Genomic DNA, 27,838 nt, shown 5'->3' with positions numbered 1-27,838 from the left:
ACTTACCCCGAGAGGTAAGGTCCCCTTCATCACCAACCATCTGCTTTGGATGGGCCACTTGGTTCCTGTCCAGGTCAGAGGAGGCGTGCATGGAACATGCAGTTTGGGTCAAAAGATATGTCTTGAATCATAGCCTTCCTTCCTTTCTTTTCTTGCTTCTTCTTCTTCTTCTTTTTTTTGCTTCATAGTATGCGGGATCTTAGTTTCTTGACCAGGGATTGACCCATGCCCCCTGAAGTGGAAGTGTGGAGTCTTAACCATTGAACTACCAGGGAAGTCCTGAATCATAGCCTTTTATTCACTGGCTGTGTGACTCTGGATAAAACGGTGACCTCTCTGAGCCCCACTGCTATCAGCGCTACACAGGTATTGGTTATTCTTATGAGCCAAATGAGTGCTTACTAAGTGCTTACGGCATGCAAGGCCAGTACTGGTGCTGGGTGCTCCATAAGATGCCTGGAATGACTGCTAAAGAGCTTCCCACCCCTCATGTTCCCCTGGGACACACAGACCTAGGGATCCGAGCTGAGATGGGAAAGGAGGTGACCCAGGAATCAGAGGACATGGAGAGCATACCTGCCTCCGGGGGCTGTCTATCCCTGGCTCCTTCAGTGAACTCCAGGGGGAGGCTGGGAATGGGGGGTGCCCAGGAGAGGCTGGGATGGGGTGGGGGGCCTGGGGAGGCCAGGATGGGGTGAGGGGCCCAGGGGAGGGCAAGTTGGGATGGGGGGCCCAGGGAAGGCTGGGATGGGATGGGGGACCCAGGGGAGGCTTGGATGGGATGGGGGACCCGGGGGAGAACAGGACAGGATGGGGGACCCAGGGGAGGACAGGATGGGGTGGGGGACCTACAGAGGTGTCAGAATGGGGTGGGGGACCCATAGGAGGCCAGGATGGGATGGGGGCCCACAGAGGTGTCAGAATGGGGTGGGGGACCCATGGGGAGGCCAGAATGGAGTGGGGTGCCCACAGGTGGGCCAGGATGGGATGGGGGATCTGGGGGAGGCTTGGACAGGATGGGGGACCTGGGGGAGGCTGGGATGGGATGGGGGACCCGGGGGAGAACAGGATGGGATGGGGGACCCAGGGGAGGACAGGATGGGACGGGGGACACAGGGGAGCCCAGGACGGGATAGGGGCCCAGGAAAGGCTGGGACGGGATGGGGGACCCACAGGGAAGGCTGGGATGGGATGGGGGACCCATAGGGAAGGCTGGGATGGGATGGGGGACCCGGGGGAGAACAGGACGGGATGGGGGCCCACGGCGGGGGCCAGGACAGGGTGGGGTGCCCAGGAGAGGCCAGGATGGGATGGGGGACCCATGGGGAGGCCAGGACTGGGTGGGGGACCCACAGTGGGGCCAGGATGACGGGCCCCAGGCCCATGCACACTGGGGTCTTGGTTCCTGGGACTCCCAGCTGCACCGACTGGGAGGTTTGCTGCCACAGTGTGCTTTTTACAGACGATCAACGAGCCTCTCTCTTCCTTTCTGAGGATCTGACCATCGTGCCAGCTGGCTCAAAGCCTCCATCTTTCAGGAGGAGCTTGGGAACGGCTTCGTAAGGAAGCCAAGGGAAGGAACGAGGTGTTCTTCCACTTCTGATGCACAGAATAGCCAGGGCCGGGGTCCTGGGAGCCGGCCTTTCCACTTCCTGTCCAGGAATCCTGGACACTGGACAGAGGCAGAGGGTGTGACGTGTGCAGAGTAAGAGAGGCGTCCACTCTGGTCTGGACCCAGGAGACGGCGGAAAGAAAGAGGGAAGTGGGGAGAAGGGCACTGCCCCCCAGGCTTTCCCTCTTGGTGCTTTGGCCCCAGAAAGGGGGAAGTGTTTGGGGCAAGTTGAGGGGTGCAATCAGGGTACAGACTTTCCTTCTACTGGGCACATGGGGCTTTGGGAGGCAGCTGTCTCCAGCTGCCTCCCCCCTCCTGGGGCACAATCCCCTCAACAACTGTCCCCTCAACTCCCGTGAGGCCGGGCAGGGGCTCTCCAGCTCCAGTGTGGCTTCATGGAGGAAAGCGATCAGATCCACCGAGGGGGCTAGGTCACCAAAAGACAAAGTCCAGCGGTCAGGTGCTGGCCACATGGAAGACAGAGCCACTTCATGATCGGCGGTCAGCAGTGGTAACTCAGTTGATGGGCTGCAGCCTGCAGGAATGGAGGGGGTCAGCTGGTCACCCGGTGGGAAGTGGACCAGGGCCATCACCCTGGGGCCAGCTGCACATGCCCAAGGACCAGCAAGGGGTCGCAAAGTCACACGAATTACATCCTACTTCCTGTACTAAGATGCCCTCTTGGAGGGAGGAGGCTGGGAGAAGGGACCTTCTTACCCAATGGGATGCAGGCTACCTACCTGTAGAGCCTATTTAGATAAGTAGCGTCAGACAGACCAGGGTTGAAAGCTTCCACCTGCCTTCTAATCAGAAGATCCTCCTTGAACAACAACAACAAAATTACTTCATCTTTCCAACTGAGTCGCATGGTGAGGTCTTGGACATGACAGTCAATGGGAAGCCTTGGAGGGTGGGAAAGAGACCCCCACATGATGAGATACAAAAAGCCTTCTGGGCTCCCAACTGCCAGCCAGCCAGGCAGGCTGGTGTCCAGGGTCCGGAGCCCTCAGAACCCCGGGTCGGTGGCGGTGGTGGAGGTGGGCGTCTCCCTCCCCTCCAGCTCCGGCTCCTCCCTCAGCGCCCTGCGCAGCACGGCCCCCAGGGGCTCCCGCAGACCCCGGCTCTTCCGCCTGCCCACCAGGAAGTAGATGACCGGGTTAGCGCTGCTGCTCATGGACGAGAAGAGGCGGGCAAGTAGGCTGAAGACAGTCTTCGTCTTCTGGGGCAGGTCCAACCAGGAGATGAGGAACCAACAGATGCCGAGGGGCAGGGCGAAGGCGAGGAACACCAGGATGCAGACCAGGACGGTCACGTACACCCGCGTGGGCCGCCGGTGGGTCGCTGTGGAGCTCCTCTGCACCCCCACACAGAGGATGAGGCTGGACCCGGCCATCAGGGGTGTGAAGACCCCCATGAGGAGGATGCTGATGACCAAGTCTATCCTGAAGCACAGCAGCTCGTCCCGGGCCAAGAAATCACTGCAGAGGAACATGGCCACCGTGTTCAGCAGGAGGGACAGTGCCCAGAGCAGGGCGCACACCACGGCTGACAGGTGCTTGGGCTGGTGACACTTGTACCACACCGGGAAGAGGACGGAGAGGCAGCGCTGCATGCTGATGGCGGTCAGCAGGCTCAGGCTGGCCGTGTAGGTGAAGTACTTCATCCTGCTCACTATGTCCAGGGCCGTGTGGCTTCTGTTGACCAGCTGGAAGCAAATCAGGATGACCTTGGAGGCCATGCAGAGGAGGAAGAGGAGGTCCGCCACCCCCAGGTGGAGGATGTAGACACTGAAGGGGCTCCTCTGCCCCTGGGAGCCCAGCAACCAGACCACCAGGCCATTGCCCACAAAGCCACCCAGGCAGGTGAACAGGACCATGGCACTCAGCACCCAGTAGGCTGTGCCCAGCTCCTCCACCTCGATGCTGTTCTCTACCAGGGCCGGGGCCTGGAGCAGAGTGTGGTTCATCCTATGGAAGGGAGATGGACCAGTGTGAGGTTTTGCATTGCTTAGCGCCCCTACCACAATTTTCTTTTTGCAATAGACGACAGTTGCTCCCCGCGGCTCCCACCCTGCCTGGATCTGCCGGCTAATCCACCATTGCAGACTCAGAGGTATTACAGATGCCTTCTGTCAATGAAAGGGTCTCTTCTATCTTGAGTTTAGGTTCTTTTTCATCATGAAGAGATAAATTGACTTTTATCAAAGGCTTTTCTGTATCTATTGATAGTGTCATTTTTTTCACACATAATCTTCAAATTCTGGGAACTAAAGTTTTTTAAACGGGACCTCAGGTACAAAGAATAGTTTAATTACATGCTGGCTTTATGGCCCACCGGGATCATCCAGCCACTGAAAAACAAATACAACCCTTTATTTATTTCTGTTCCCCCCTTCACTCCACCCTCCCCTCCCCTGCCCCAACTCACATCTGTTTTAACCTGTTTAATCGACATCCTTGGACATCTGACTATCTTTCGGAACAAGTGGCTTCCCACAAGTATTTTTAATTTACACAAATGCTGTGATTTAGAATCCGTGCTGTTTTGTTTTTTTTTTTAACCTCAGCAGTATGTTTCTAGGATCTCCCCGTACACCAGTGGGACTGTTTTTGAGCTCACTGTTCTCTGTCATTGGTTTGTCTGTTTCTACAGCATTAACACACTGTTGTTGTTTTTGAAGTATACACGGCTACCCGAGTCTCTTCGCTGCTCACCTGAAAGTACCACAACAGTGTTAATCGGTTATGCCCCAGTGCAAAATAAAAAGGGTAAAGTTTGGGGAAAAAAATAAATACTGCTTTTGATAGAGAAAAACAACAATAACAAAAACTAAAGAATCCTTGGCTTTGTGTGATCCCCGAGAGCCTCACCTGACGGCTGCCAGTCTCATGGTGCTTCATCTACTCTCCACAGTCAAGGTTTCAGCCAAGGACTCGAGGGGACCTTCTGCAGACTTTTGGAGTTCTTTCTCCAAGTAGCTGGTTTTCTTCTCTCTGGTACTCCTTCTCACAAATTCCAGCCACTTCCATCTCCCCAAAGTCTGACTTCTGTATCTTTAACTCAGGGACACCACCATGCTCTGCCTGGTTTCCCCCACTTCCTGTACTACTTTCCAGAGTAGCTCCAGGCAGAAAACTGGGGTGATACTAATTTTTATTAATCAGACAAATGACCTCATTTAGTTCATCATACCTATCACTTGGTTGAATATTTGATTGTCTATGCATCTCTCCTCATACCTCTAATTTCTTTTTCATGTCTTATAGCATAGCCCAGACACCTAGTATTATGTTTAACAAAGACTGGAATCAGGCATGCTTTACTTCTTCCTAATCTTTAAGAGAATGTGTTTAAAGTTTCTCCATTAGATACGATATTTGCTCTGAGTTTTTGGTACTATTTTTATTCAAGGTGAGAAAGTTCTCTAGTTTTTAAAAAGTTTTTTTTTTTTTAATAAATGAGTGATGGAATTTATCACAGTTTTTTTTCTGTGATATGTACTTAATAATTTTCTTTTTTTTCTCCCTTATCTATTTATGTGGTGAATATGTATTGATATATTTTCTGGTGTTCACTTGTCCTTATATTTCTAGGATAAACCATTTCTACTTTGCTCTGTTTAAAAAAAATTTTTTTTCCCCCTCTTGGTGCTCTGATTTTATTTAGAAAATTTTCACCCATGTTCATAAAATTGGCCCATAATTTTCCCTTCTGGTACTATCCTTGTCTGTTTTTTATTTCAAAGCTGTAAGATTATACAGGCTTCATAAAATGACTTGGAGAAAGAGCTCTTTTTCTCTACCCTCTAGAACAATTTGTATCATGTAAGGATTATCCTTTTTTGAAGATTTTGCAGAAGGTAAAACCATCTGGTCCGGTGATTTTTAAATGAGTGTTAGTGGATACACATGGCTTTAGGAAAAAAAACTACAACTACAATTTATTTAATGTTTTTGGTTTATTTAGATTTTTAAGCTCTTCTTGAGTTAGGGTAAGTTATGTTATTTTTCTAGAAAATTGTTCATAGTTTCTGGTTCCACATTTATTGGTATAATACTTTGTACAGTAATATTTTAGTATTTCTAAAAACCTTGATTCTGCTCATCATTTAAAATTAGTGACTTGTTCTTCTTTTCTTTTCTTTATCAGTGTGCCAGAGGTCTGTTTTGGGAACTATTTAAAAACAAACCACCTCTGTCGTTTCTTTTCTTCCCATTCCCTTAGTTTATCCTTTTATTTCTTCCACTTTCTTTGGATTTACCTTGTGATTTTTTTCACCTCCTTGTGTTGAATTCTTCGGTTATTAATTTTCAAATATTGTTCTTTTTCTAACATATATTTAGGGTTATAAACATGCTAGTAAGTATGTCCTTAGATGTTTCATGACTTACGTAGCGTTTTCATTGTTGCTGATGTCTAAATATTTTGCAATTCAAAACATTTAAAATGTAAGTTTCCATGAATCATTTAGAAATACATTATACAACGCATACTCTGACTATCTTTTGATATTGATTTCTAATATCGTGGTCAGATCATGTGGTCCGTTATTTGATATTTGTTGAGACTCATTTGGTAGCGGGGCTGCTTTGTTTACTCATTTGGTTTAGTACTTTATATGCTCATTTGATAAAGCTTTCAAAATTGCATTGTTTAAATGATCTATACCCCAATTAATTTATCTGCTACAAATATTAACCTATTATGATTGTAGTTTTGTAGTTTTTGTTGTTTTTCTCTTTCCTTCGCCTATTTTGGAAGGTTTAGTGTATGTAATCCAAGATTATTATATTATCCTGATGAATTGTACCTTTTATGTAATGACCCTCTGCATCCTTATTACTTTTTTAGTCTTAAAGTCTATTTGATCTGATATCATTTTTTAATGAGAGTTTCTTAATCTCCCTATTCATCCCACTTGTGCTTTGCAATTACAGATTTTCCTCTACAGGGATACTGTGACTTCTCACGGAGTTGCCAAACTTTTGCTGCCCAGATGTTTGGCGTTGGCTTCTGTTGGGCTTGCAAAGGATTTCTCTGGTCCAAGATCTGGTTTTTGTTGGATTTGTTGGCTTGGAGATTTGGTGTAAATTCAGATTCTACGCCTGTAAATGGTTAACAGTTTGGGGCTTGGTTACTCAAATTGGTGCCCAGCTCCACTCACTCCCTGCCCCCTGCTGAACCTTAGGCAGCAGGAAGGTGCTAACCGCATCTGGGTAAACTCTGCTTTTGTTAAGCAGCAGTGTCCTCCAGGTTCTGGCCTCATGGAGGTCCCCTGATCAAGTTCTTTCTTCCGCTTAATGCAGCTCCAAGGCTAACCCTCAGCCCCTGTCCCCTTCCTTGCCCCAGCCACACCTAACCTCTGCCCCCAGAGCCTCTATCCATCTGATGTATCCTGGGCATCGGCTCTAGCTGGGAGTTTCCTGGGGCACCTGGAGATTTCCCTTCCTGTCCTTCATCTTTCAGCTCTGTATCCTATTTGGGCAAGAGGGAGGGGATTGTTTCCTCCCAGCTTTCTTTGTATCCAGAGTAAGCGGATGGCACCCATCACACGGACACCAACCTCCACAGATTCCCTGTGGCTACAGTCAGAAGTCTTTCCTTTGGGTTCAACACAAGTTTAAATAACATTTACCAAATTTATACTGTGTACTACACATATACAATAGCATATCTATGTGTATACGCACACAAAACCTATACCTACATACAACACACAGAGTTTATACATATATGACACATGTGTGTGTCCCTCAGTCGTGTCTGACTCTTGCAACCCCTAGACTGCATGTAACCTGCCAGGCTCCTCTGTCCATGGGATTCTCCAGGCAAGAATACTGGAGTGGGTAGCCATTCCCTTCTCCAGGGGATCTTCCTGATCCAGAGATCCAGGATGCAGGTCTTCTGCGTTGTAGGCAGATTCTTTACCATCTGAGCCTCCAGGGGAGCCCAATAGCGCATATATAGGCATATACATATACACACACACGCATGCACATAGCAAACACACGTAATACTGTACATACATATAGACAGGGTAAAGATACATATGTAAACGTAGACATGTACACAAACAGCACATGTGCATACACACACAACACGCACATACATGTATTTAAGTGTACACAGCGCACAAGCAGAGCCCATTACAGCAATGACTCTGACGGACAGAGCCCATCCTCACAGAAGGCACAGTCTATCGGCAGAGGGGAAAATACACAATCAGACGATTGCCCCCGGCCGCCAGGCATGGTGGTGGAACGGGGGTGACTAACGAGATGGGGACTCGGAGCGTGGGTGGGGCTGGGAGGGTCTGAGGTCCGGGGGGCAGCTGGGAGAGGCCAGGTGAAGGGGGCTCAGATCCCACTCCCCCGGCCCCTCCCCAGCCCGCGGACTCCTCCTCTGTGCTGCCAGCCTGGGTGCTATCGCCAGGTAGCCGCCCGCAGGGCTCCGTGAACACACATTCATTCAAGCCGCACTACGTGAGCTGGGTTGGGCTGCTCTCCCAGGACCACATCCTCCCCTCTGCTGAGCAGGGAGGTGGGCGGGGAGATGCACACAGGGGGCAGACCCCCACCGCACTTCCCCTGCCTGATCCAGGTCAGGGACCCTCAGCATCTGCTCCTTCCTAACTGTCAGGTACCCACTCTGCAAACGCTGATGGATTTCAGACGGGGCAGAGCTGCTGGGGGTGCGGGGACAAGAAGACAGACACATGCTGCCCTCCTGGGAGGAGGCTCTGAGGGCAAGTGGTGGGTCAGCAAGGAGAACGCAGCTTCCAGTGGGCTGGCTGTCCCAGAGTCAGTGACAGCGGTGACCCAGGAGCTTAGAGCTCACAGCTAACAGAGCAGGAGGAAGGGCTGGGAGGGACTGCTGATCCCAGAAAACGCCTCCCGGGGCAGCACTCAGCCCCAGAGACCCCCAGGTGCACCAAGGAGCCTGCTGTGGACCCAGGCAGTGCAAGTGACCTTCTGAAGGACTTTGTCCTATTGGGTGAGGGGGTGGGGAGAAGGCAGAGAAATGAGATCCAGGGGCAGAGGTTGTATTTATTTTTAAAAAAAGATATTGCTGCTTGGTTGTATGTGGATGGGAGTGATTCAGCAGGCAGGGGGCAGCGGCAGGGGGGCGCTGATGGTCAGGAAAGCTGCAGGAGGGCTCCTGGGGGAGGTGAGAGGCCATGGGATCTGGCACTGCCCAGGGGCTGGCCTGGCCCAGCTGGGAACTGGGGCGTCAGCCCGGAAAGAAGCAGAGACTCTGGCCACGGGCAGGACACAGGATGGGAAGAAGCCGTTGCTCTTTTTCAGGCATCTTCTTTTTCAGCGAAAATGGTGGTGCTGGTCATTTAGTCACTAAGTCGTGTCCAGCTGTTTAGTGACCCCATGGACTGTAGCCCGCCAGGCTCCTCTGTCCATGGGATTTCCCAGCCAAGAATATTGGAGTGGATTGCCACTTCCATCTCCGGGGGATCTTCCGAATCCAGGGATCCAACCCAGGTCTCCTGCACTGTCCCTGCTCAGCCACCTTTACCGGCTAAGCCAGCTGCGAAGCCCTTTAGTGAAACTAGAAGGGAGGTCAGATACTGAGGCTGAGGGAAAGTAGCGGGATTTGAAGAGAGGAGGGGCCCTTATTCCCACTGATTACAGACTGAGTTGTGTCTCCCTCAAACTCATCTGTTGAAACCCTATCCCCAATGTGACTGTGTTTGGAGCTGGGCCTTTGAAGAGGTAATTAAGGTCAAAGGGTACCGTAAGGGCAGGGCCTCGATCCAGTAAGGTTGGTGTCCTTTTTAATAGAAGATCGATTTTGTTTTTTGGCTGCACCACTCGGCATGTGGGATCTTAGTTCCCCGAGCAGGAATTAAATCTGCTCCCCTGCACTGGGAGCGCAGAGTCTTAACCACTTAACCAGGGAAGTCCCATGACTCATGTCCTTTTAAGAAGCGATGCCAGAGTTCTCTCTCCCTCCCTCGCCCCCTCCCCTCCTCTTTCTTGCTCTCTTTCTCTCTCTCACTCCCCTGACCCCATGCCATGTAGGACACAGCAGCGTGCCTATCTGCAAGTCAGGAAGACAGCTCTCACCAAGCACCCAACTGGCTGGTGTCTTGATCTCAGACTTCCAGCCCCCAGAATGGTTAGAAAATAGAGATGTTCCTTCATGCCCTCTGTTTGAGGTACTTGGTTACGGCAGACGAGCAGACTCACGTCCCAGTGAAAGGAAATACTGAACTGTGACTGCTTCCCAATAAAAGGAAACAGCACACACACACAGCTCGAAAATGGACTGGGCCGTGTCCACGCATGGCTTCTCCTCCCACGGGGGGAGGTTTGTGTCTTGGTTATCCCTGAGTCAGATCCCGGCACGCAGTGTGAGCTCAGTAAATGGGGAGGGACCCCTAGACTCAGCGCCATGCTGTGTGCTCCCTGGACACACTCATCCTCCGTGCCTCTGCCCAGCCTCACACTCTAGTTCAGCAGGTGTATCTGCCAGGTTGGCCTTGGTCTGACTTGATCCCTCTCCACAGACTTCTGGTCCCCAACGCAATGCCTGGAGGAGTAAATGCCCACTCACGGCTTGTTGATGGATGACGGTTTAAAATACAGAACTGTCCAGTGGTTAAGACTCTGAGCTTCCACTGCAAGGGGTATGAGTTTGATCCCTGACCAGCAAACTACGACCCTGCATGGCGTGCAGCGAGACCAAAAATTAAATAAAATAAAGCTCAAAATCTACTGAGATAGCTGTGGTCTTCCTGTCCTTGAAAGCCTCGTTTGAATTTTTGTCTCTTCCATGGAAGACTTACGGAAATGTGTTATTTCCCACAACTGTTATGACATTGTCTATTTCTCACTGCACTTTAAACATTTTTTTTTAATTACATAGATTAGATACCAAAGCAGTCTTACTTTTAAAGATTCAAATGGTAAAGAAAAAATAAGGTGTTGCCCTGTCCTTACCCCGGGTAATACCATTTGCTGTGTGATTGTATCCCTGAAGGTTTCTTTCCAGTGCCTAATACACTACCTGGCTGTTTGATAAGCTGATTGTTCAAAAATCAGTTGTATGTCTTCTCTTTAAGTTGGGTTTCCCCAGCACCTGCTGGTCTCACCTTTGTCCTGATTTTGCCATTACCGTTGATGGGGCACCCCAGAGAGTGATAAGAACCGTCATACTAAAAAAAAAAAAAAAAAAAAGAACCCGTCACCTGTTTAAATATTTTGAAGGGAGGCTTCACAAAGTCATTTTATTTAGAAGATGAGGGCTCAGAGGGGCAGTCAGTCCTTCTGCCTCCACCCAGAGAGGAGAAACCAGGGGCCTCTCACCTGCTCCAGCCGTGGTGCTCAGTCTTCCAGGAAAGGTGGCAGCCCCCTCCTCGCTCCGGTGCTTGGAGTCTCAGCTGCACCCCTTGGGCCCAGCCCCCAGGGTTCGCCTGCCCCCGTCCTGGCTCAGCAGGGATGCTCTGAATTGTCCTCCGCTGCCCCCCACCTTGGCCTCAGAGGCTCCTGGCCTCTGAGACCCCAGGAGAACCTTCTCCCGGCTCCCTCCGAGAAGCAGGAAGGGGAGCTTGAGGCATAAATGCACGAAGGGCACCTGCCCCACCCAGTGGGTGGCCTGCAGAAGAGCTGTCTAGGGGCTAATGGGCCTGGCTGGGCGTGGCCTCCCTGGCTCCCTGTCTGGGGGAAATGGAACACGAGACTGGGGGCCCACGAAGACCAATGAAGGGGGGTCACCCATCTCCTCCACCATCCCGGCCATGCTCCCCTTCCTGAAGGCTGTATGGGACAGCCACGGTGACCTCAGGGTATCGGCCAGTCCCTTGGTGGGGGTGGGGGATGGTTAGGGTGGGGCTGTGGAAGGAAGAGGGCCCTTGTCAGCTGAGAGCATGGAGAGAGCCCATTACATCTGCGTGGAGATGCTCTGGTTGATGGGCTCGCCCAGCGCTCTCTCTGTGGAGGGCGGGGTTGGGGAGAAGGCTCGCAGGGCCTGGCCTCTAGGACCTTGTTTTCAAGTCTGAGTTCTACCGCCTGTAAGCTGGAGATGTGTGTGGTGTTAAGGGGCCTCTCTGGGCGTCCTGGGGGTTGACTGTGAGGGAGCCCCATGTTCTGTCCCAGGAGGCAGGTCAGCTCGGCTCCCTGGGGCTGTGAGTTCTCCCGGAGGCCACTCAGCTGAGGCCAGAGTGCTGGCTGAGCCTCTGGATGGTACCCGAGGGCTAGAACATTGTGGACCTGGGTTTGGATTCAAGGAGCATGACTCAACTCAGAAGAATCTGCTTCTGGTTTCCAGCTCATGGAACTGACTGAGAGCAAAGAAACCAAATACCCTGAAGGTGTTCAGAGGGCAGCCTTGCCCAAACCAGGCAGCACCAGCTCATCCTGTGGAGCCATCCGGAAGTGGTCTCTGGAGGTGTCTCATCTGAAGGCTCAGCTGGGGAATGACCGGCTTTCAAACTGCCACAGGTGTTGATGGGACTGAGTTCCTTGCAAACTGTTGGACTGTTGCTGACCGTTAGCCAGAAGCTGCCCACAGCTCCTCACCATCGAGGTCTCCCCAGTATGGCAACTCCAAACATGGCAGCTTGTGTCCTCAAAGCTAGCAAGGGGGAGAGTCTGCTGGCAAGGTGGGAATCACCAGCTCATGCCCTCCACTCCATTCTGTTGGTCGGAAGGGAGTTACCTGGTCCAGACCACACTCAGGGGATGGGATCACGCAAGCATGTGGATACCAGAGGTGGGCTGACAGGGGCACCTTGGATTCTGGGGCCCGTGCTTGTTGGCTGACCAAGAGCCTCCCTGGCTGCCAGTCCTTAACACTTCCTGTCCAGCGTAGAATATGCTGTGGGCCAGGACCACCGTGTGTTGTTCCTGTTTTCTCCTTTCCAGTTAAGTTCAGTTCAGTCGCTCAGTCATGTCCAGCTCTTTGCGACCCCATGGACTGCAGCATGCCAGGCCTCCCTGTCCATCACCAACTCCTGGAGTTTACCCAAACTCACGTCCATTGAGTCGGTGATGCCATCCAACCATCTCATCCTCTGTCGTCTCCTTCTCCTCTCCAAATGGGATTAAAAAAAAGTCATAGTTATTCCCTTTGTCCTGTCCACTGTGAGTTGTGGACATATATTTACAAACACATATTTATTTGGCTGCGTTGGGTTTCAGTTGCATCATGTAGGCTTAGCTGTCCTGAGGCATATGGGATCGTAGTTCCTTGACCAGGGATCGAACCTTCATCCCCTGCATTGCAAGGTGGATTCTTAACCACTGGACCACCAGGGAAGTCCCTGAATTGTGTGTCTTGAGAGTGGCCATCATCATTTGGATGGGATGCATGGTACCCATCACTAGGACTGGGTACCAATCCTGGAGAAGTGCCTCTGGATCTGACGGAGAAAGATGCAGATGGTCTCTCTCCCAGATCCTGGGCTCGGTGACAGGCAGGTGTCTCTGGGATTGACTTTAGATTGTCTCTCCTCTGGAGGGGAGAGGGGGCGCACTTTCTGCTGTGAATAATAGAGCTACGGATCTGTGATAGGAACATTATAAAACCATATGTGGGAAGATGCGGGTGTGCGGTGGTGGGCCACCGTCTGCCTTTGGCACCATAGCTGCTGGCATCTCCTTTCCATGCTTTTTGTTTGAGCTCACCTCTTTCCCGGGCTTCCCTGGTGGCTCAGCCGGTAAAGAATCCACCTGCAATGCAGGAGCCCTGGGTTTGATCCCTGGGTTGGGAAGATTCCCTGGAGAAGGGAAAGGCTACCCACTCCTGTGTTCTAGCCTGGAGAATTCCATGGACTGTACAGTCCAAAGGGTCGCAAAAGTCGGACACGATTGAGCGACTTTCACTCACCTCTTCCCCACTCTCAGTCTGCTGGGTTTCAGCGAGGTGGGCACCCCCTTATGCCCCAGGGCCTCCCACTTAAGGGGAGGGGAGGCAACCGGGGCCTGCCCAGGGAGCATGAGGGTCGGGACTTTGTCAGAATTACCAGCAAAGGGATGCTCTCTTTTTGCTGAGCTTGCTGAAACTGTCAAATGTCAACTGGGAACTACCAGTTATCTGCCGTTTAGTTGATTCATTGAGAACAAAGGCCATACAGACCAAAGCAAAGGCGAGAAGCAGAGGAAAAGACAAGTGACCTCAGGAACATCATTTGAGGCCCGGATGCAGCTATGTCTGAATTGAAAATCACCTGTGGGCCTTTGCTGGTATGTGAGTCAGGGAGTTCCTTTAAACACTAGCATGTGCCCCACCTCCACCACCCACCCCTCCCCCTCAGCTGATTAAACTGGGGGGTTTCTGTTGCGTGCATGCTCAGCTGCCAAGTCGTGTCCGACTCTTTGTGACCTCATGGACTGTCGCCTGCCAGGCTCCTCTGTCCATGGGATTTCCCAGGCAAGAATACTGGAGCAGGTTGCTATTTTCTTCTCCAGGGGATTTTTCCCATCCAGGAATCGAACCCGCATCTCCGGCATCTCCTCCATTGACAGGTGAATTCTTGACCACTGAGCTGCCTGGGAAGCTGGTGTTCCTGTTACTTGTCACCGAAAGTTCTGGCTGATAAAAAATTCTGTTTATGAAACAGATTGTAATCTAGAATCTACAGTTGCATAAGGCAGAGATGAGTGGTTGCCTCAGGGTTGGGGCAGAGGCCGGGGATGATGGGCTGGGTGCCCTAGGAAAATTTGAGGGGCTGCTGATGGAAATGTTTTTTTGGGGGGATGGAAACATTCTGTGTATTGATTTGGTGATGACGTGAGCATACACACACGTGTCAAAGATTACTGAACTCTACATTAAATGGATGCGACTTATTGTATTAATGCATCCATTAGACTGCCATTAAATAATTACAAAGATTTAAAAAAAAATCTGCCTGCGTAGGGAAGCCTTCTCCTGAGTTGCCAGGAAACTTGGTGCTGGCATCTGACTCACTGAAGCGGAGTTTCCGTGAGTTTTAATTTTATGAACTGTGTCCTGTTGTTTTCTCCAAACCCCAACTGGCTACTCTCCAGCCCCAACTGGCTGAGAATGTGATATTCTTGTACTCATGTTCTCGACTGTCTTGCTTCTGGAAGATTCTGCAATAGGTTTGCAGAGCTCCCTGACCTTGTAGCCAACCCGCTTGAGGACAGGCTTTCTTGGGCCGGGGCTTCTCCCCGCACATTGAGAGGCTGGATCATGAATGGACTCATCACTCCATCTTGCCTTCTAAAGGGAGCTCTTGGTTCTCAGCACAGAGGAATCCTCTTGGCTGAGGCTTTTGAACCAAGTTTTGCAGAAACGCTCTTGGGCTTCAGAAAATTCTGGCATAAAATACAAACCCCAGTTTATCTCAAAACCACACTGGCAGGAGATACGGGAAAGCTGGGCGGATGCTAGAGAAGCATTCCATTTCCTCTTCTTAGGATGGAAGATGAGACAGAGATGTCAGCTTCCAGGCTGTTCACTGCACCGTCTGCTGAACACACATGCCTTCGCATCCCCCACTTCATTCCGGACATCCACAGCCTGAAACTGAGCTGTCCCCGCCTTTGGTTACTAGTGACCATGGAATAAAACAAGGCTGGTCAAGGGTGTTGTTGGGTTGTGATGGGCTTGCTATGTCTGGCCATCACCCCTGAACCTCAACTCCCAGTGCTTGGCCGATGGAAAACACAGAGGTTCGGAGGTCTAAGCTTCCAGGGAAACAAGAAAACCACTGTGTCAGACGGTGACTGGGGCTCCAGAGAGGGCTGACCATCTGGCAGGACTGATCTTCAACAGGCAACACTATTTCTGAGCCCCGGCATCCACAACGGCCGCGAATAGTCTATACTGCAGAGTCCTGTCCTGAAGATTAAAGGCGACTGATTCATGGAGCTCAGTCCAGGGCCAGATGCACACAGTAGGTCCTCAATAAATGATGGGATAGGATGAGGGGTGGGAAGGAGCCTCAAGAGGGAGGGGATATATCTGTACTTATGGTTGATTCACACTGATGTACAGCAGAAACTAGTACATCACTGTGAAGCAATCATCCTCCAATTAAAACTATAAAGAAATAAACAGTAGTCATCTCCCCGACCAGCAGGGCTGGGATTGGCTGTTCCCATGAATGTCCCTCCTTCAGTGGCCGCTCCCCTCCCCTCTGAAGTCTGTCGGTAATGCGGGAAAACCAGGGCACTGCCCATCGAGGTCCCATGGTTCATGGGAGGTGGCCCCCTGCTCATGTAGAGACAGTGGCGACAGGAAGTAAGAAAAAGTGGAGAGGTCTGTCCTGCCCGAGGCCACCCCTCCCTCTCCCTCCCCCGCACTTATCCTACGGGGTGGGGGCCTTGGGGGGATGCAGAGAGACAAGGGTTCTTTCTTTGTCCAGCCACCTAGAAGCTGCCTAGTGGGTATGGAGACTGCACTCCCCAATTCTATGATTCTGTTGACAGCAGTTGTCAGGGGAGACCCGCCAGACCTCTTGCCCCAGGCAGTTTCAGAGCGGAAATCTGTGATGCTCGGCGGACCCTCGCCTTCCTGCCTTTATGGGACACCCAGAAAGAAGGAGGCTCTGGGGGGGACTGCTGGGGGCTGGGCTGAGCTGTTTCGGGGGGTGAGGATAGCGGAGGCATATCACCCCACGGCTGCAGTGGACTCTGGAGGCCCCTTTTAATAATTAAACACCAAAGGAGGGAGGAGGAGCATGGTCCGGGGCTGAGGCATCTGCTAGCAGGTGTCTGTGTCTTTACCCAGCATTAGCACAGACCCATCAGCACAGAAGCGAGGTGGTCGGGGTGTGGGCAGGTTATGCACGAAAGCTTCCTGGGGTGGGGTGGCAGGGGGCTGGGGCAGCAGGAGGGCAGAGAGGCCTGGCAAGATTGTAGGGAGAAAGGACCAAGGGCTGGGAGAGGCCTCAGTCCTGGAATTCGCACCCTCCCCCCTTTTGGCTCAGCACCCGCTAAGGGCACTTGTGTGTTCAGATACACAGCTGCAGCCCTGCCCTGACCTCCAGCCCGTGCTGTGGGCCAAGGTCGCCCACCCACCAACCAGGCCTGGGTTCTGAGCCCAGGCAGCCGGCAGGGAGGCCCTGGTTGAGCTCCTGGGTGGGTTGGGGACAGCTTCCTACGGGGGCCTCAGGGCTGGAGGGCTGGATGGCTGGGGTGGGGGCTCCTGAGAAGAGGTGAAGTCCAGGGATGCACTGTGCCCTGAGGAGCCAGCCCTGGTTGGTGTCCTCGGGCACCTGCAGGCCTGGAGGCCTTCCTGCCGCGTGGAGGCCTGAGCTTTCCAAGTGACGGGTCCAAGTCCCAGCCCCGGTCCCCCCATGCGTGTTGTCAGGACCCCACCTGGTTACTCTGGGGCCTCAGAAATGTTAGCAGTGCTGGGGTTCCGTCTGGTGTGTGGAGGGGGGCTTGGGGGGTTGCACCCCAGGGGCTGGAACAGGGGATGTGGGCACCGGCCCCAACACCAGAGGTCCTGGAACCTTGGCCTCTGGACCACACAGCAGGGGCCTTGCTGGAGAGGCGGCCGGGGCTGTGAGAACAGGGAGCTCGGGAGTGGAGGCCTGAGGGGGCCAGTCCTTGGGGCCACGTACTTGGGGGTCAGCCGGCCTGAGGGGGTGTTGTGGCCTGGGCTCCGGCATCGCCAGGGCGAGGCAGAGGGCGTCCAGGGTCTGCTGGCAGAATGCCAGCCACCAGGTGGAACTGCTCCCTTGAAGGGCAGTTCCCTCAATTGGCCGCCCTGCCCACCCCCACCCGTCTCCACAGAAGAGGGGCGCTCTGCTCCAAGGGTCCCCGATGCCTCTGCCCTTGGTCTCTTCCTGGGGCCTGTGTGGTGAGCGGTTTCCCCAGATCTTCCCACAAAGGGGCGGGGGTCCCAGGTTGGATCCAAAATGGTTGTCTCCCACAGCCCGTCGGGGCGAGGGACGGTCAGGGAGCTGGCCGGCCGGCCCGGGTGGAGGCCGTCTCCTGGGAGGGCCTCTAGGCTCTGGCTGGGAAGTCGGGAGGTGCAAGGCACAGGGACACCAGCCCGGCTCCAGAGACCTCAGGACAGACAGTTCTGGAAGGCGGGAGGGGCATACAGCAGAAGATGCCGCGGCCCCTGGGGTGGGGGGTGGGGGGCTCGGTGTGGACATAATGTGTTCTTCCCGGGCCGGGCTGTATCAGCTGGCACAGAGCCTGGAACTCAGGAGGTGTGATGGAAGCTAAGTTTCCAGAGGGAACAGGGGGGCCTTGGGTGGATGGAAAGGGCACCGGGCTTAGCCAACAGAGGGTAGCGTGGGGATCACCCTCCCCCTAGCAGAGAAGTGGACAGCATCTCCAGAGAGGGAGCAACTGGAGGTGTAGACAGGCCCACCAGGAGCCGGGGCACGAGACCTGGGGTACGGAGCAGGCTGTATGGGGAAGGGAGCACGGAAGGGCAGCCCACCTGGGCCTCAGATGCCCGTGGGGTCCTCAGTGTGGGCACAAGCCCACAGACAGGACAGAGGGCAGGAAGTCTTCCTCAGTGCAAGATAGAAAACGTTTATTGATACACATTTACTGTCTTTCATAAAACCTCCGTTGACCAAGCTGGGCCACCGTGGTTGCAGGTGGGCTGGGGAGGCCAGGGAGAGCCAGCGCCCACTGCCCCGCGGGCCAGGCAGACGGTGGCTCGGACGCACCAGCCAGCACGGAGTCAGAAAAGAGAGTGAGTCACCCAAGCTGGCCGAAGCTCCCTTCTGTGTCCAGACACTCGACAGGACAGAAGCCCCGTCATTTGGGCCACCCAAGGGCTCCCCAGAGGCGGGAACGTTGTCTGCAGAAAGACGGGCCCCTGAGATGGTTAAGGGGCAGCTCTCCCCCGCAGCTCACAAGATCACCTTAAGAGGACAGAACGGAGCCAGGAGGTGTCCTCGCGGCAGGAGGAAGTTGCTGGCCCGACGGGCGATGGTGCTGGCCGAATCATTCTCGGGGAGGGCTGCCTCTCAGGGCAGGAGGTGGACAGGGCTGAGTGATGCCCTCCTCTCCCTTCCTGACCACCCTGGGGCCAGGAGGAGCCCCACACCCGGCCCATGGCCTTGGGGCGACTTCTGTACCACAGCTCAGGGAAGGAGCGGGTGGCCGGGGGAGCCTGGCAGGGTCACGGGGGGCTGTCTGTCTTGCTGCCCCCCTCCCCAGGGGCGCTTATGCCCTGGGAGAAGGCGGCTCGCAGGCGGGAGCAGCTTTCTCTCCCTGCGCTTGGGCCCCAGGGCTGCTGCCAGCTCATGTCCCTCTGTCAAGGGTCTCTGGAGGTCACGTGGGCCCCGCCTCGCCTGCAGGTGCCCGGCCTCTCAGGAGGCGTTCCCTGAGGGACATTGCATCTCCAGGGTGACCGTGTTGGGTGTGCCGCCTCCTGCCTCCCCCGGCTCGGCCCCGTCTCGCAGGGCCCGCTGGAAGACCACCCTGAGGGGCTCCCACAGGCGCTGCGACTTGTCCCTGCCGGCCAGGAAGTAGACCACGGGCTTGGCGCAGCTGTTGATGCAGAGGCACAGGTCAGTGACGTACTCCGGGAAGGGCGCCGGGATCCGGAAGACCCAGAAGAGGAACCAGTCGATGCCCAGGTAGATGGAGGACACGAGGAACACCGAGACCACGGCCAGGATGACGTGGTTGAGCTTGGCCGAGCGCTGGCGCCGCCGGGCCCGGCACTCCACGTGCAGGATGAGCGCCAGGCAGGGCAGCACCATGAGCGGGCAGAAGACCAGGAAGAGCAGGATGCCCAGGAAGGCGTCCATGTGCGTGCAGCCCGCCCCGGACGCCTGGCGGCCCAGGAACACGCAGAAGTAGTTGTGGACACAGGTGACCAGCAGCGACAGGGCCCAGAGCAGCGAGCACACCACAGCCGACAGGCGCTTGGGCCGACGGCGCCAATACCAGGTGGGAAAGACGACCGACAAGCAGCGCTCCGAGCTGATGGCTGGCAGGAGGCTGACGCCGGTGAGGACCATGCAGAGCCCCGCGATCCGGGACACGGCGCGGACGTAGTCGGCAAAGGGGCCCAGGAAGCCCCCCGTGTTCAGAATGGAGAACACAGCCTTACTAAAGAGGTAGCCGACGTCCGCGCTGGCCAGGTGCAGGAAGTAGACAGAGAAGGGGCTCCTCTTGATGGAGAAGCCGAAAAACCAGAGGACCAGCCCGTTGCCCACCAGGCCGCACAGACAGAGGAGCAGGAAGATGTAGTTCATGATGGCCGGCGGCGGCAGCATGGTGATCTGCTCGATGGTCAGGAAGCCACGGCTGTAGAGCTCGGGGGCCTCGCTCACGCCGGGACACATCTGTGCAGGTGTGGAGGGGGAGACGCAGTGATGCTGGCTGGTCCCACCCCCACCCCCGCACCTGCGTCCAGGTGTGCTAGGCTCCGCCCCCGGGGCTTCCTGCTGGCTCAGAATCTGCCTTCAATGCAGGAGACCCAGGTGTGATCTCTGGGTGGGGAAGGTTCCCTAGAGAAGGAAATGGCAACCCACTCCAGGATTCTTGCCTGGGAAATCCCACGGACAGAGGAGCCTGGCGGGCTACAGTTGATGGGGTAGCAAAGAGTCAGACACGAGTGAGCGACTGAGCATGCGCGCATGCAGGCTCCACCCCCAAACCCGCGCCAGCATCTAGGTATGCTAGGCTCCACCGCAAACCACATCTGCTTCCAGGTGTGTTGCTCCTGATGACAGACTTGGCTTTGGAGCAACTAATTGGCTCCAACTGGAGCAGAAGACACTCCTGATTCTAGCACTCTGTGCCCCTGAGTCTGGAGGGGGCAGCCTACTGGAGTGATGGTGAAAACAGTGAAAATGATCAGTCCCTCATCAAGGGACCTGACATCCCACTGCCCAGAAAATGTCCATATTGTGCAAGAAAACCGAGGAGCCTTTCTACACTGAAGGAAACTGAAGCGGCGTGACCAGTCATTGTAGGGTGTGAGCCTGGATTGTACTGTGGGTCTAGCCATCGCTGTGGAGGCGATTACGGGAATGACTGGGAAGTGTGAATATGAACCATGTCTCCAGATAATGGTATTGGACCCATGCTGCACTTTCTGAACAGTAATGCACTGAAAACGCTGTACAGAAAATGCACTGTTGCTGCATGGGAGGGTCCTTGATCTTAAGAAGACATAGGCTGTTTGGGGGCAAAGGGCATTGGAGTCTGTAATTTACTTTCTTTTTAAAAACTTTTAAAATATGTATTTGGCTGTGCTGAGTCTTAGTTGCGGTGCATAGGATCGCCACTCTTGTGGCATACGGCGTCTTTAACTGTGACATACGATCTCTTAATTGCGGCATGTGGGATCTAGTCCCCTTACCAGGGATCGAACCTGGGTGCCCTGCATTGAGAGTTTGGAGTCTTAGCCACTGGATCACCAGGGAAGTCCCTGTAATGTACTTTCAAATAGCTTTGGGAAAGAAAGTATCTTCAATGCACTTATAAAACAGAAAGAGACTCACGGACTTCAAGAATGAACTAATGGTTGCTGGGAGAGAAGGGATAGTTAGGGAGTTTGGCATGGACATGTACACACTGCTGTATTTAAAATGTATAACCGACAATATAGCACATGGACTCTGATCAGTGTTATGCGGCAGCCTGGGTGAGAGGGGAGCTCGGGGGAGAACGGATACTTGTATGTGCGTATGTATACGTATGGCTGAGTCCTTTCCGCTGTTCACCTGAAACTGTCACGTTAGTTTGTGGCTATTCCCCGACACAAAATGAAAGGTTTTAAAAAAAGATACTAGATAGAAAGCACAAGTGACAACAGGCTAACAGAGTCGATAAAGGTTTATGTGAATTTACAAAACTTGCAATTTTTCTACTAAAACATGAAAACATTTATTCAAAAGAGCAAAATCACTTGCAAGTTACCAAAAGTGACCCTTGACCCACAGTGGGATCAGAGAGACCTAGGGAATCAGGGTGGTCCCCTGCTGGGTCTGGGTGACCCTTTGGTTTTCTGGATCATGAGGAAACTGGGTCTGGCCAGGGGGTCCCTCGAGGAGGAGACGCTGGAGGCAGTGGCTATTTATAGAGCTGTGGGGGAGCGCTTCGGTGGTTTGACACTTGGTCTGGCTGTGTGAGTCCATCTGGCTAAATGTCAGTCTTGGCTGCAGGGTCTGGGCTGGCGTAGAAATGCATGAAGGTGGGCCAGGTGCAAGAAACCGGCGAGTGGGGGGGCAATGGCAGAGCAGAGGGCACCTGTCCTGAGCAAGTAGGCAGCCGCCCTGCTCCAGCTGGGGGGCTCCAGGGGGCACTGGCAGACTGAGTGACGGATCATCTCTCCCCCCACTCCCCAGAGAAGTCAGAACTCGAGACTGTAAATTCCGTGTGTGTGCGCTCAGTCATGTTCGACTCTTTGTAACCCCATGGACTGCAGCCTGCCAGGCTCCTCTGTCCATGGGATTCTCCAGGCAAGAATACTGGAGTGGGGTGCCACTTCCTTCTCCAGGGGATCTTCCTGACCCAGGGATCCAAGCTGCATCTGTTGCGTCTCCTGCACTGGCAGGTGGATTCTTCACCACTGAGCCATCTAGGAAGCCTAGATCTTTAAATGTTCTTTATCCCAATGTTTAAGCGTTCACATCTAAAAGAAAAAACACTCTGTGGGCCAAGCACAATGCATCTAAATGCTGGATTCTGTTCTCAGGCTATCTATTTTGACCTCTCATCCCAAGTGGCCGAGGCTGCCCAGAACACCATCACTCCCCTTGCCATACGCTGGCAGACATCACTAATCCATCCCAGCACTCTTTCCCACAGAGCCTGAACCTCACCTCCCTCTAAACACCTCCTGGGTATCAGTTCCTACTGCTCATGACTCTCCCTCCAAAACAAAAGCAAAACAAACAAACAAACAAAAAGCCATAAGGTTGTCAGATCAAGCCCACTCTGCTGCTTTCCAGATGGCCTCCCAGCTCTGGCAGAAAGCTGGGTCCTGAAAGATGGCTTTCTGGGCCTGACGCCCCATAACAAAGGGAGAGCACTTTTGGCCCGGCTCCGGTCAAGGGGCATCTGCAAGCAGGGACTGGAGGGTGCTGGTAAACTCTGGGTTGACCCCATGAGCTCAGGGTATGGGGGTCCTAGCCACTACTCAACATTCTCTAAATACATTTACTGATGACTCCACACCTGTCTGTCTGTCAGCTCTCAAACCCCTCGTGCTGTGAGTGTGTGTGCTCAGTCGTGCCTGACTCTTTGCGACCCCATGGACTGCAGCCCGCCATGTCTCCTCTGTCTATGAGATTTTCCAGGCAAGAATACTGGAGTGGGTTGCCATTTCCTCCTCCAAGGGATCTTCCCGGCCCAGGGATAGAACCTGCATCTCTTGTATTGGCCGGCAGATTCAGGAAGCCCATCAAACGCCTTGCTGCTGCTGCTACTGCTAAGTTGCTTTAGTCATGTCCAACTCTGTGTGACCCCACAGACAGCAGCCCACCAGGTTCTGCCATCCCTGGGATTCTCCAGGCAAGAATACTGGAGTGGGTTGCCATTTCCTTCTCCAATGCATGAAAGTGAAAAGTGAAAGTGAAGTCGTTCGGTTGTGTTCGACTCTTAGCGACCCCATGGACTGCAGCCCACTGGGTTTCTCCATCCATGGGATTTTCCAGGCAAGAGTACTGGAGTGGTACTCCAGTACTACTTCTCCGAAAGGCAAACGCCTTAGCTTGCTCTTATCTCAGCCTTTCCTGTTGGTGGTTCTGAAGAACCTCCTCTTAGCTGGGGAGGAGAGGCATAATCTACAAGACCGCTGACTAAAGGAGTCTGTGAAGGACCAGCTCTGCACCCAAGCGACCCGGGCAGCAGGGCCTGCAGCTGACAAACCAGATCACTCAGAGCCTCTCGCAGGCTGGAAAAAATCTGCAATCCTCTCTGCAGAGTCAGAGCGGGAGGGCCAGTGAGTCACTGGGCGTGAGCTGCCATCCCGGCCACATACCACCTTGTAAAATGCCTGCCTGGAGCCTGGTCCCCTCCCTGGGCTCTGCCTCTTCTCTGGGGGTTTCTGGAGACTCCGGAGCTGGTCCCATCTCTGCTTCCCATGGCGGCCACCCCACAGCGGTCACCATCGGAGGCAGGAGGGGGCTGCAGGCATGGTGGGGAGGTGCCTGGGGCTAGGGCTCAGGTCCTGGGCAGGAGTCCGGGCTCTGCCGGTCCTCTGGACTCACCCCCACTGAGTCACTACACTGGTGTGAGTCTTGGTTTCCTCAAATGTTGTACCCGCTAAACTCAAGAGGTCCTTCCAACTTGAGAGGGTCTTGTCCAGGATTCAGAAAGAACTCCAGAGTTTCCAAGGGCCTCAGAGAAGTAGGGACCGGAGGAGCAAGGGCAGAAGGGATGGGTCAGCCTGATGGACTGTCAGAGTCTCAGCTGCAGGATGGTGCCTGCATGCGGAAGGTAAGCCGTGGCGACTGGACCCTGGGTGACACTGGCAGGGTGGGCCAGAGGCCCCCCGGAGCATGTGACATCGGAGCCCCTTTGGAGCCAGCCTTGTAGGGCCTCCTGGCAGGGCCTAGCTGTGGGAAATAGCTGACCGCCCCATCTCCACAGGGAAGAGAGAACAAGACCTCTGGAGGCTGGTAACACAGGACAGGATTTGAGGGTGTCCAGTGATGAAGGCACTGGGGATCCAAGAACCTGGTAAGCAGTGCCAGGCCACACAGCCCAGAGGGGCCCTGTCTGTCCCGAGCTAGAGGATGGGTTCTGCGTGGCAGAGTGTGTGTAAGCAGGACATACTGGGGCAGCGTGCCCCTCCCATCACATCCATCCCGCACACCCCGGTGGAGGAGCCCCCTCTGTACGGAGCTGATGGAGGGACTTGCCTTGTTCCAGTTGGTGGGGTGGGCCTCCCAGGAGCAGTTTCCAGCCATCTCCAGGCCCGGCCAGTCCACGTTCCTCAGGGCTCCGCTCACAGCTCACCGGCCTGCACAACCCACTGGGCACGGCAGAAAGGGTCGCATCAGGGGGTCAGTGTCCTCCACGCCCAGGTAGACCCCTCCCCAGGCCCGTAGGGCTGTCCCCTTGGAGGGCAGGTTCATGAACCATCCCCTGGTTCCCCAGAGGCAGGGCCTTGTGGGAGGCACGGGGCTTCCTGCTGAGTCCAGAGCAGGTGGCATCGTGTGCACCGCCCCCTCCTTCCCCGGGGGGAGGGGTCCTCATTCACCCCCCTGCTGATACCCTAGTGGCACCTCCTGGGGAAGAAGTCCTTCTCCTTCCCAGCTCTGTCTGACATTTCTGGAGCCAGACGGTACCTGGGGATATGATTGTTCACCTGCACACACTTCTTGGGCACCACCTTTGTGTCCAGCCAGGGGTGGGACAGGGGTTCCGGGCAGTTAGTCCCAGGAGGGAACGTGGGAGAGAAAAGATCATTTCTAGCCAGGAAGACTTCCTGGAGGAGGAGAAGGCAGCCCAGTCACCATCAGCATTGCTGTCATCACCCACCATCAACCCTGGGTCAGTGAGAGCCTGCTTGCGGACACCTGTCCTCCTGTCTGGTCCTGGGTACCAGCGAGGAAGCAGGTGTAGTCACTCCCCCTGTGATGAGGGCAGGGAGGTGAGGTCACCTCCCTGGGAGGGTGGTGGGGAGGACACTACGGCTTTTCAGATTTGTGTCTGCAGAGCCTAGATGGGCTGAAGAGGCGGGAGGCTGGAGGGGCCAGCCCTGAAGTCGTTAGGGTGGCCCTAGCTCCAGGTTGGAGGAGGAGCAGCTGGACTCGGCCTGGACTTCAGGTCGGGTTGGGGAGGGGGCGGCTGGGAGAAGCGAGGGGTGGCCTGAGACTTGTCCATCCTGGCCGGGCAGAGCTCATTGGTGGACTTGCCACGAGTTCACTCGAATTGACCACGGTCCCCAACTTGAGCTCAGCCTCAACTTGGCAAGCACCCATCCCTCCCACCGTGCAGGCGGGAAACTGAGGCAGTGAGTGGAGGAGGGGCCTTGCGGGGGGGCCCAGCCGGGCGGCGGGGCGCTGGGCCCCTCCTCCTCCTGACTCTCCCGGAATTCCAACCCAGGCCGCCACCACCAGTCGAGGCCATCACGCGCCCCTCCGCCTCGGGCCGGGAGGGCGGGCCCGGGCGGGCTCTGGTCATTGGCTGCGCGGAGCGGCCGTTCTCGCGAGCCGCCCGCCCTCTTTAACCACCGGCCTCCCGGAGACCCGGGCGCGGGGTCGCCTGGAGGGGCCACCCCCGGGGCCGCGGGCGGGGCCGGCGCGGACAGCGGGGCTTGCAGCCGATGGCTGCGCGCGGGGTGGGAGCCCTTTTGCGTGAGCCAGCTCGTGAGGCCTGACCAGTGTGGGTCTGCAGATGGCGAAGGAGCAGGGCAGGGGAGGGGTCGCAGGCGTGCGTATAACTGTGCCCCCTACCCCCGCCCCCGTGGCGGTCTTGACTCTCGTTGGACCCCTGTCCCCGTTGCCACGGACAGATCTCAACCTCCTTCACACGCTGGGACTTGTTGAAACTCTCCGGGTGCCTGCAGCCCTCAAAGTGCCGGCCTCAGCCGGTCTTCCCGCGGAGTAATCGCCCTTCCACCCTCTTCTAGCTCCTCTGTCCCTACTCTTCTGCTCATCCTTCCAGACCCACACCACCCCGAGGCCTGGGCCCCAGGCTCGATGTCCTGACTTGGAGGGTCTCCCCTGTTCCCCTCCGGCCAGGCTAGACGCCCCCCACCCCACTCCAGCACACAGATGCCCCCCCCCCCCCCCCAGGATTGCTGGCTGGGACCTGCCTGTGATGGGGCTGGGCACGGAGTGTTGACTCCAGGGATGACTGTCGCTGTGTGTGTCTGAGCCCTTGTCGCCCTGCCATGGGCCAGCTGAAAAGCTATTGCACCCTTATGGAGGGACCTGAGAGCCAAGTTGAACTCCACGTGGGCCGTGGAAGGACATGTGTGTGACATGTATGAGGGATGCATGTGAGCGCGTGTGCTCCTCATGCTGGGATTCAGCCTATGACAGGGCTAGCTTGGGCTAACAAGAAAATCTGCCAGTGCAGCTCACTGCTGACCTTCCCTTCAAAGCAGGAGCCCAGGTGGCCTCCGGCTACCTGTCTGCCTCCCCTGGCCTCAGGAAGCCCCGCATCTCTCACTTCCATCCCCTCTGAGCCTGGCCCGCCGGCTAGGCAGGGCTTTGCTCCAGGAAGCCTGGCTTGGCGGGAGCCAGCAGCCTCCAGTTCTGCCCTCCGTCTTCCCAGCTCCTTGTCTCCTTGTCTAGGGGGGCTGCCGCCTGGGCTGGGTCTGACAGAGCTGGCTGTGGGGTGGGCTTGCGGCTGTCCCTGCCCCTGGACACAGGGGAGACCTTTCGGAATGCTTCAGGAACAGACAGCTTCGCCCAACGCCAACACCCCACTAGGCACCACCCGCCTGGGAGAAGGTGGGACGCAGCCGCCCAGCCTCCGTGGCTGAATAGCCTCCTTCTCCGCGGCTTATTCCTCGCTGTCCACCCCAGGGCTGGCCCCGAGCTGCTGGAAGCGCAGTCTGCCTGCGTGACAGCAGTGGGATGCTGCCTGCTGGGTGTTTCCCTTCCTGCCCTTCCAGAAAACTCACTTGGATGGCTGGAGGCTGGCAAGAGTAGGGGACGGGGCGGGGGGTCAGGGGGGAGTCCCCACCTCCGGAGGACAGAGCAGGAGCTGGAAGCAGAGGACAGATGGCTTGGGGGTCGGAGTGCCAGGGCCTGCTGCACAAGAAGGGGACTCTCAAGTGGCCCCGTGTCCTCGGAACTCCTGCAGCCTCAGATGCTGACAGCACTGCTCTGGGGGTCTGGGGCGGGGTGCTCCTGCTTTGGGCCATGTGATTTCCAGGGTCTGCCAGCCTTGAAGGTGCCCACCTCTCTCCCTTTCCCTGCCCAGGCCTTCACCCTGCAGCCCTGGCTCCCGAGATGCCCTCCCTGGGCCCCGGGCATGTGGCACTACCTGCAGCTGTGGGTCTGATCCTCGGAGGCCTCCCTTTGGCAGAGGGCTCCTCCCGCGATGTCCACCTCTGGTCCTGGACCACCCGGGCGGGCAGGCCAGCCCGGGGCACTGCCCGGAGGCTCAGGAAAGGCGAGCTCGGACTGCAGGAGAGCCTCGCCTGCCTGCCTGCTGGAGGAGATGGCTTTGGAAGTGTAACCCGCCCCAAACCCAATTCCAGGCCCGGCAGGAGGGGGCGGGGACGGGGAGGAGAGGGAGGGGCCGAGCTGGGATGAGGCTTTGGGAAGGAATGCCCCGCTCCGGACCCCCCCGCCCCCAACTCCCCCGAGCCCCACTGGGAACTCAGCTCCCTGCCTGGTGACGTCAC

At 55.3% G+C, this 27,838-nt stretch overlaps 2 protein-coding genes across 2 annotated transcripts; both read right to left on the bottom strand.

The window, feature by feature from the left end:
• Positions 1–2,618: 2,618 nt before the first annotated feature.
• Positions 2,619–3,578, bottom strand: MRGPRD (MAS related GPR family member D). Its single transcript, XM_027531195.1, has one exon. The coding sequence runs from the start codon at positions 3,576–3,578 to the stop codon at positions 2,619–2,621; it is 960 nt and encodes a 319-aa protein (XP_027386996.1).
• Positions 3,579–18,069: 14,491 nt separating this feature from the next.
• On the bottom strand, positions 18,070–27,688 carry MRGPRF (MAS related GPR family member F). Its single transcript, XM_027532235.1, has 3 exons — positions 27,475–27,688; positions 24,393–24,505; positions 18,070–19,862 (listed from the first exon to the last, which is right to left on the bottom strand). Exons 2-3 carry the CDS (start codon positions 24,438–24,440, stop codon positions 18,879–18,881), a joined length of 1,032 nt encoding a protein of 343 aa, XP_027388036.1. The 5' UTR covers positions 24,441–24,505; positions 27,475–27,688; the 3' UTR covers positions 18,070–18,878.
• Positions 27,689–27,838: the final 150 nt, after the last annotated feature.

The sequence above is a fragment of the Bos indicus x Bos taurus genome, chromosome 29 (genome assembly GCF_003369695.1).
Source record: "Bos indicus x Bos taurus breed Angus x Brahman F1 hybrid chromosome 29, Bos_hybrid_MaternalHap_v2.0, whole genome shotgun sequence".
Lineage (NCBI taxonomy): Eukaryota > Metazoa > Chordata > Mammalia > Artiodactyla > Bovidae > Bos > Bos indicus x Bos taurus.
Note: the sequence above shows the minus strand (reverse complement) of the source record. Positions and strands in the feature narration are given on the sequence as shown.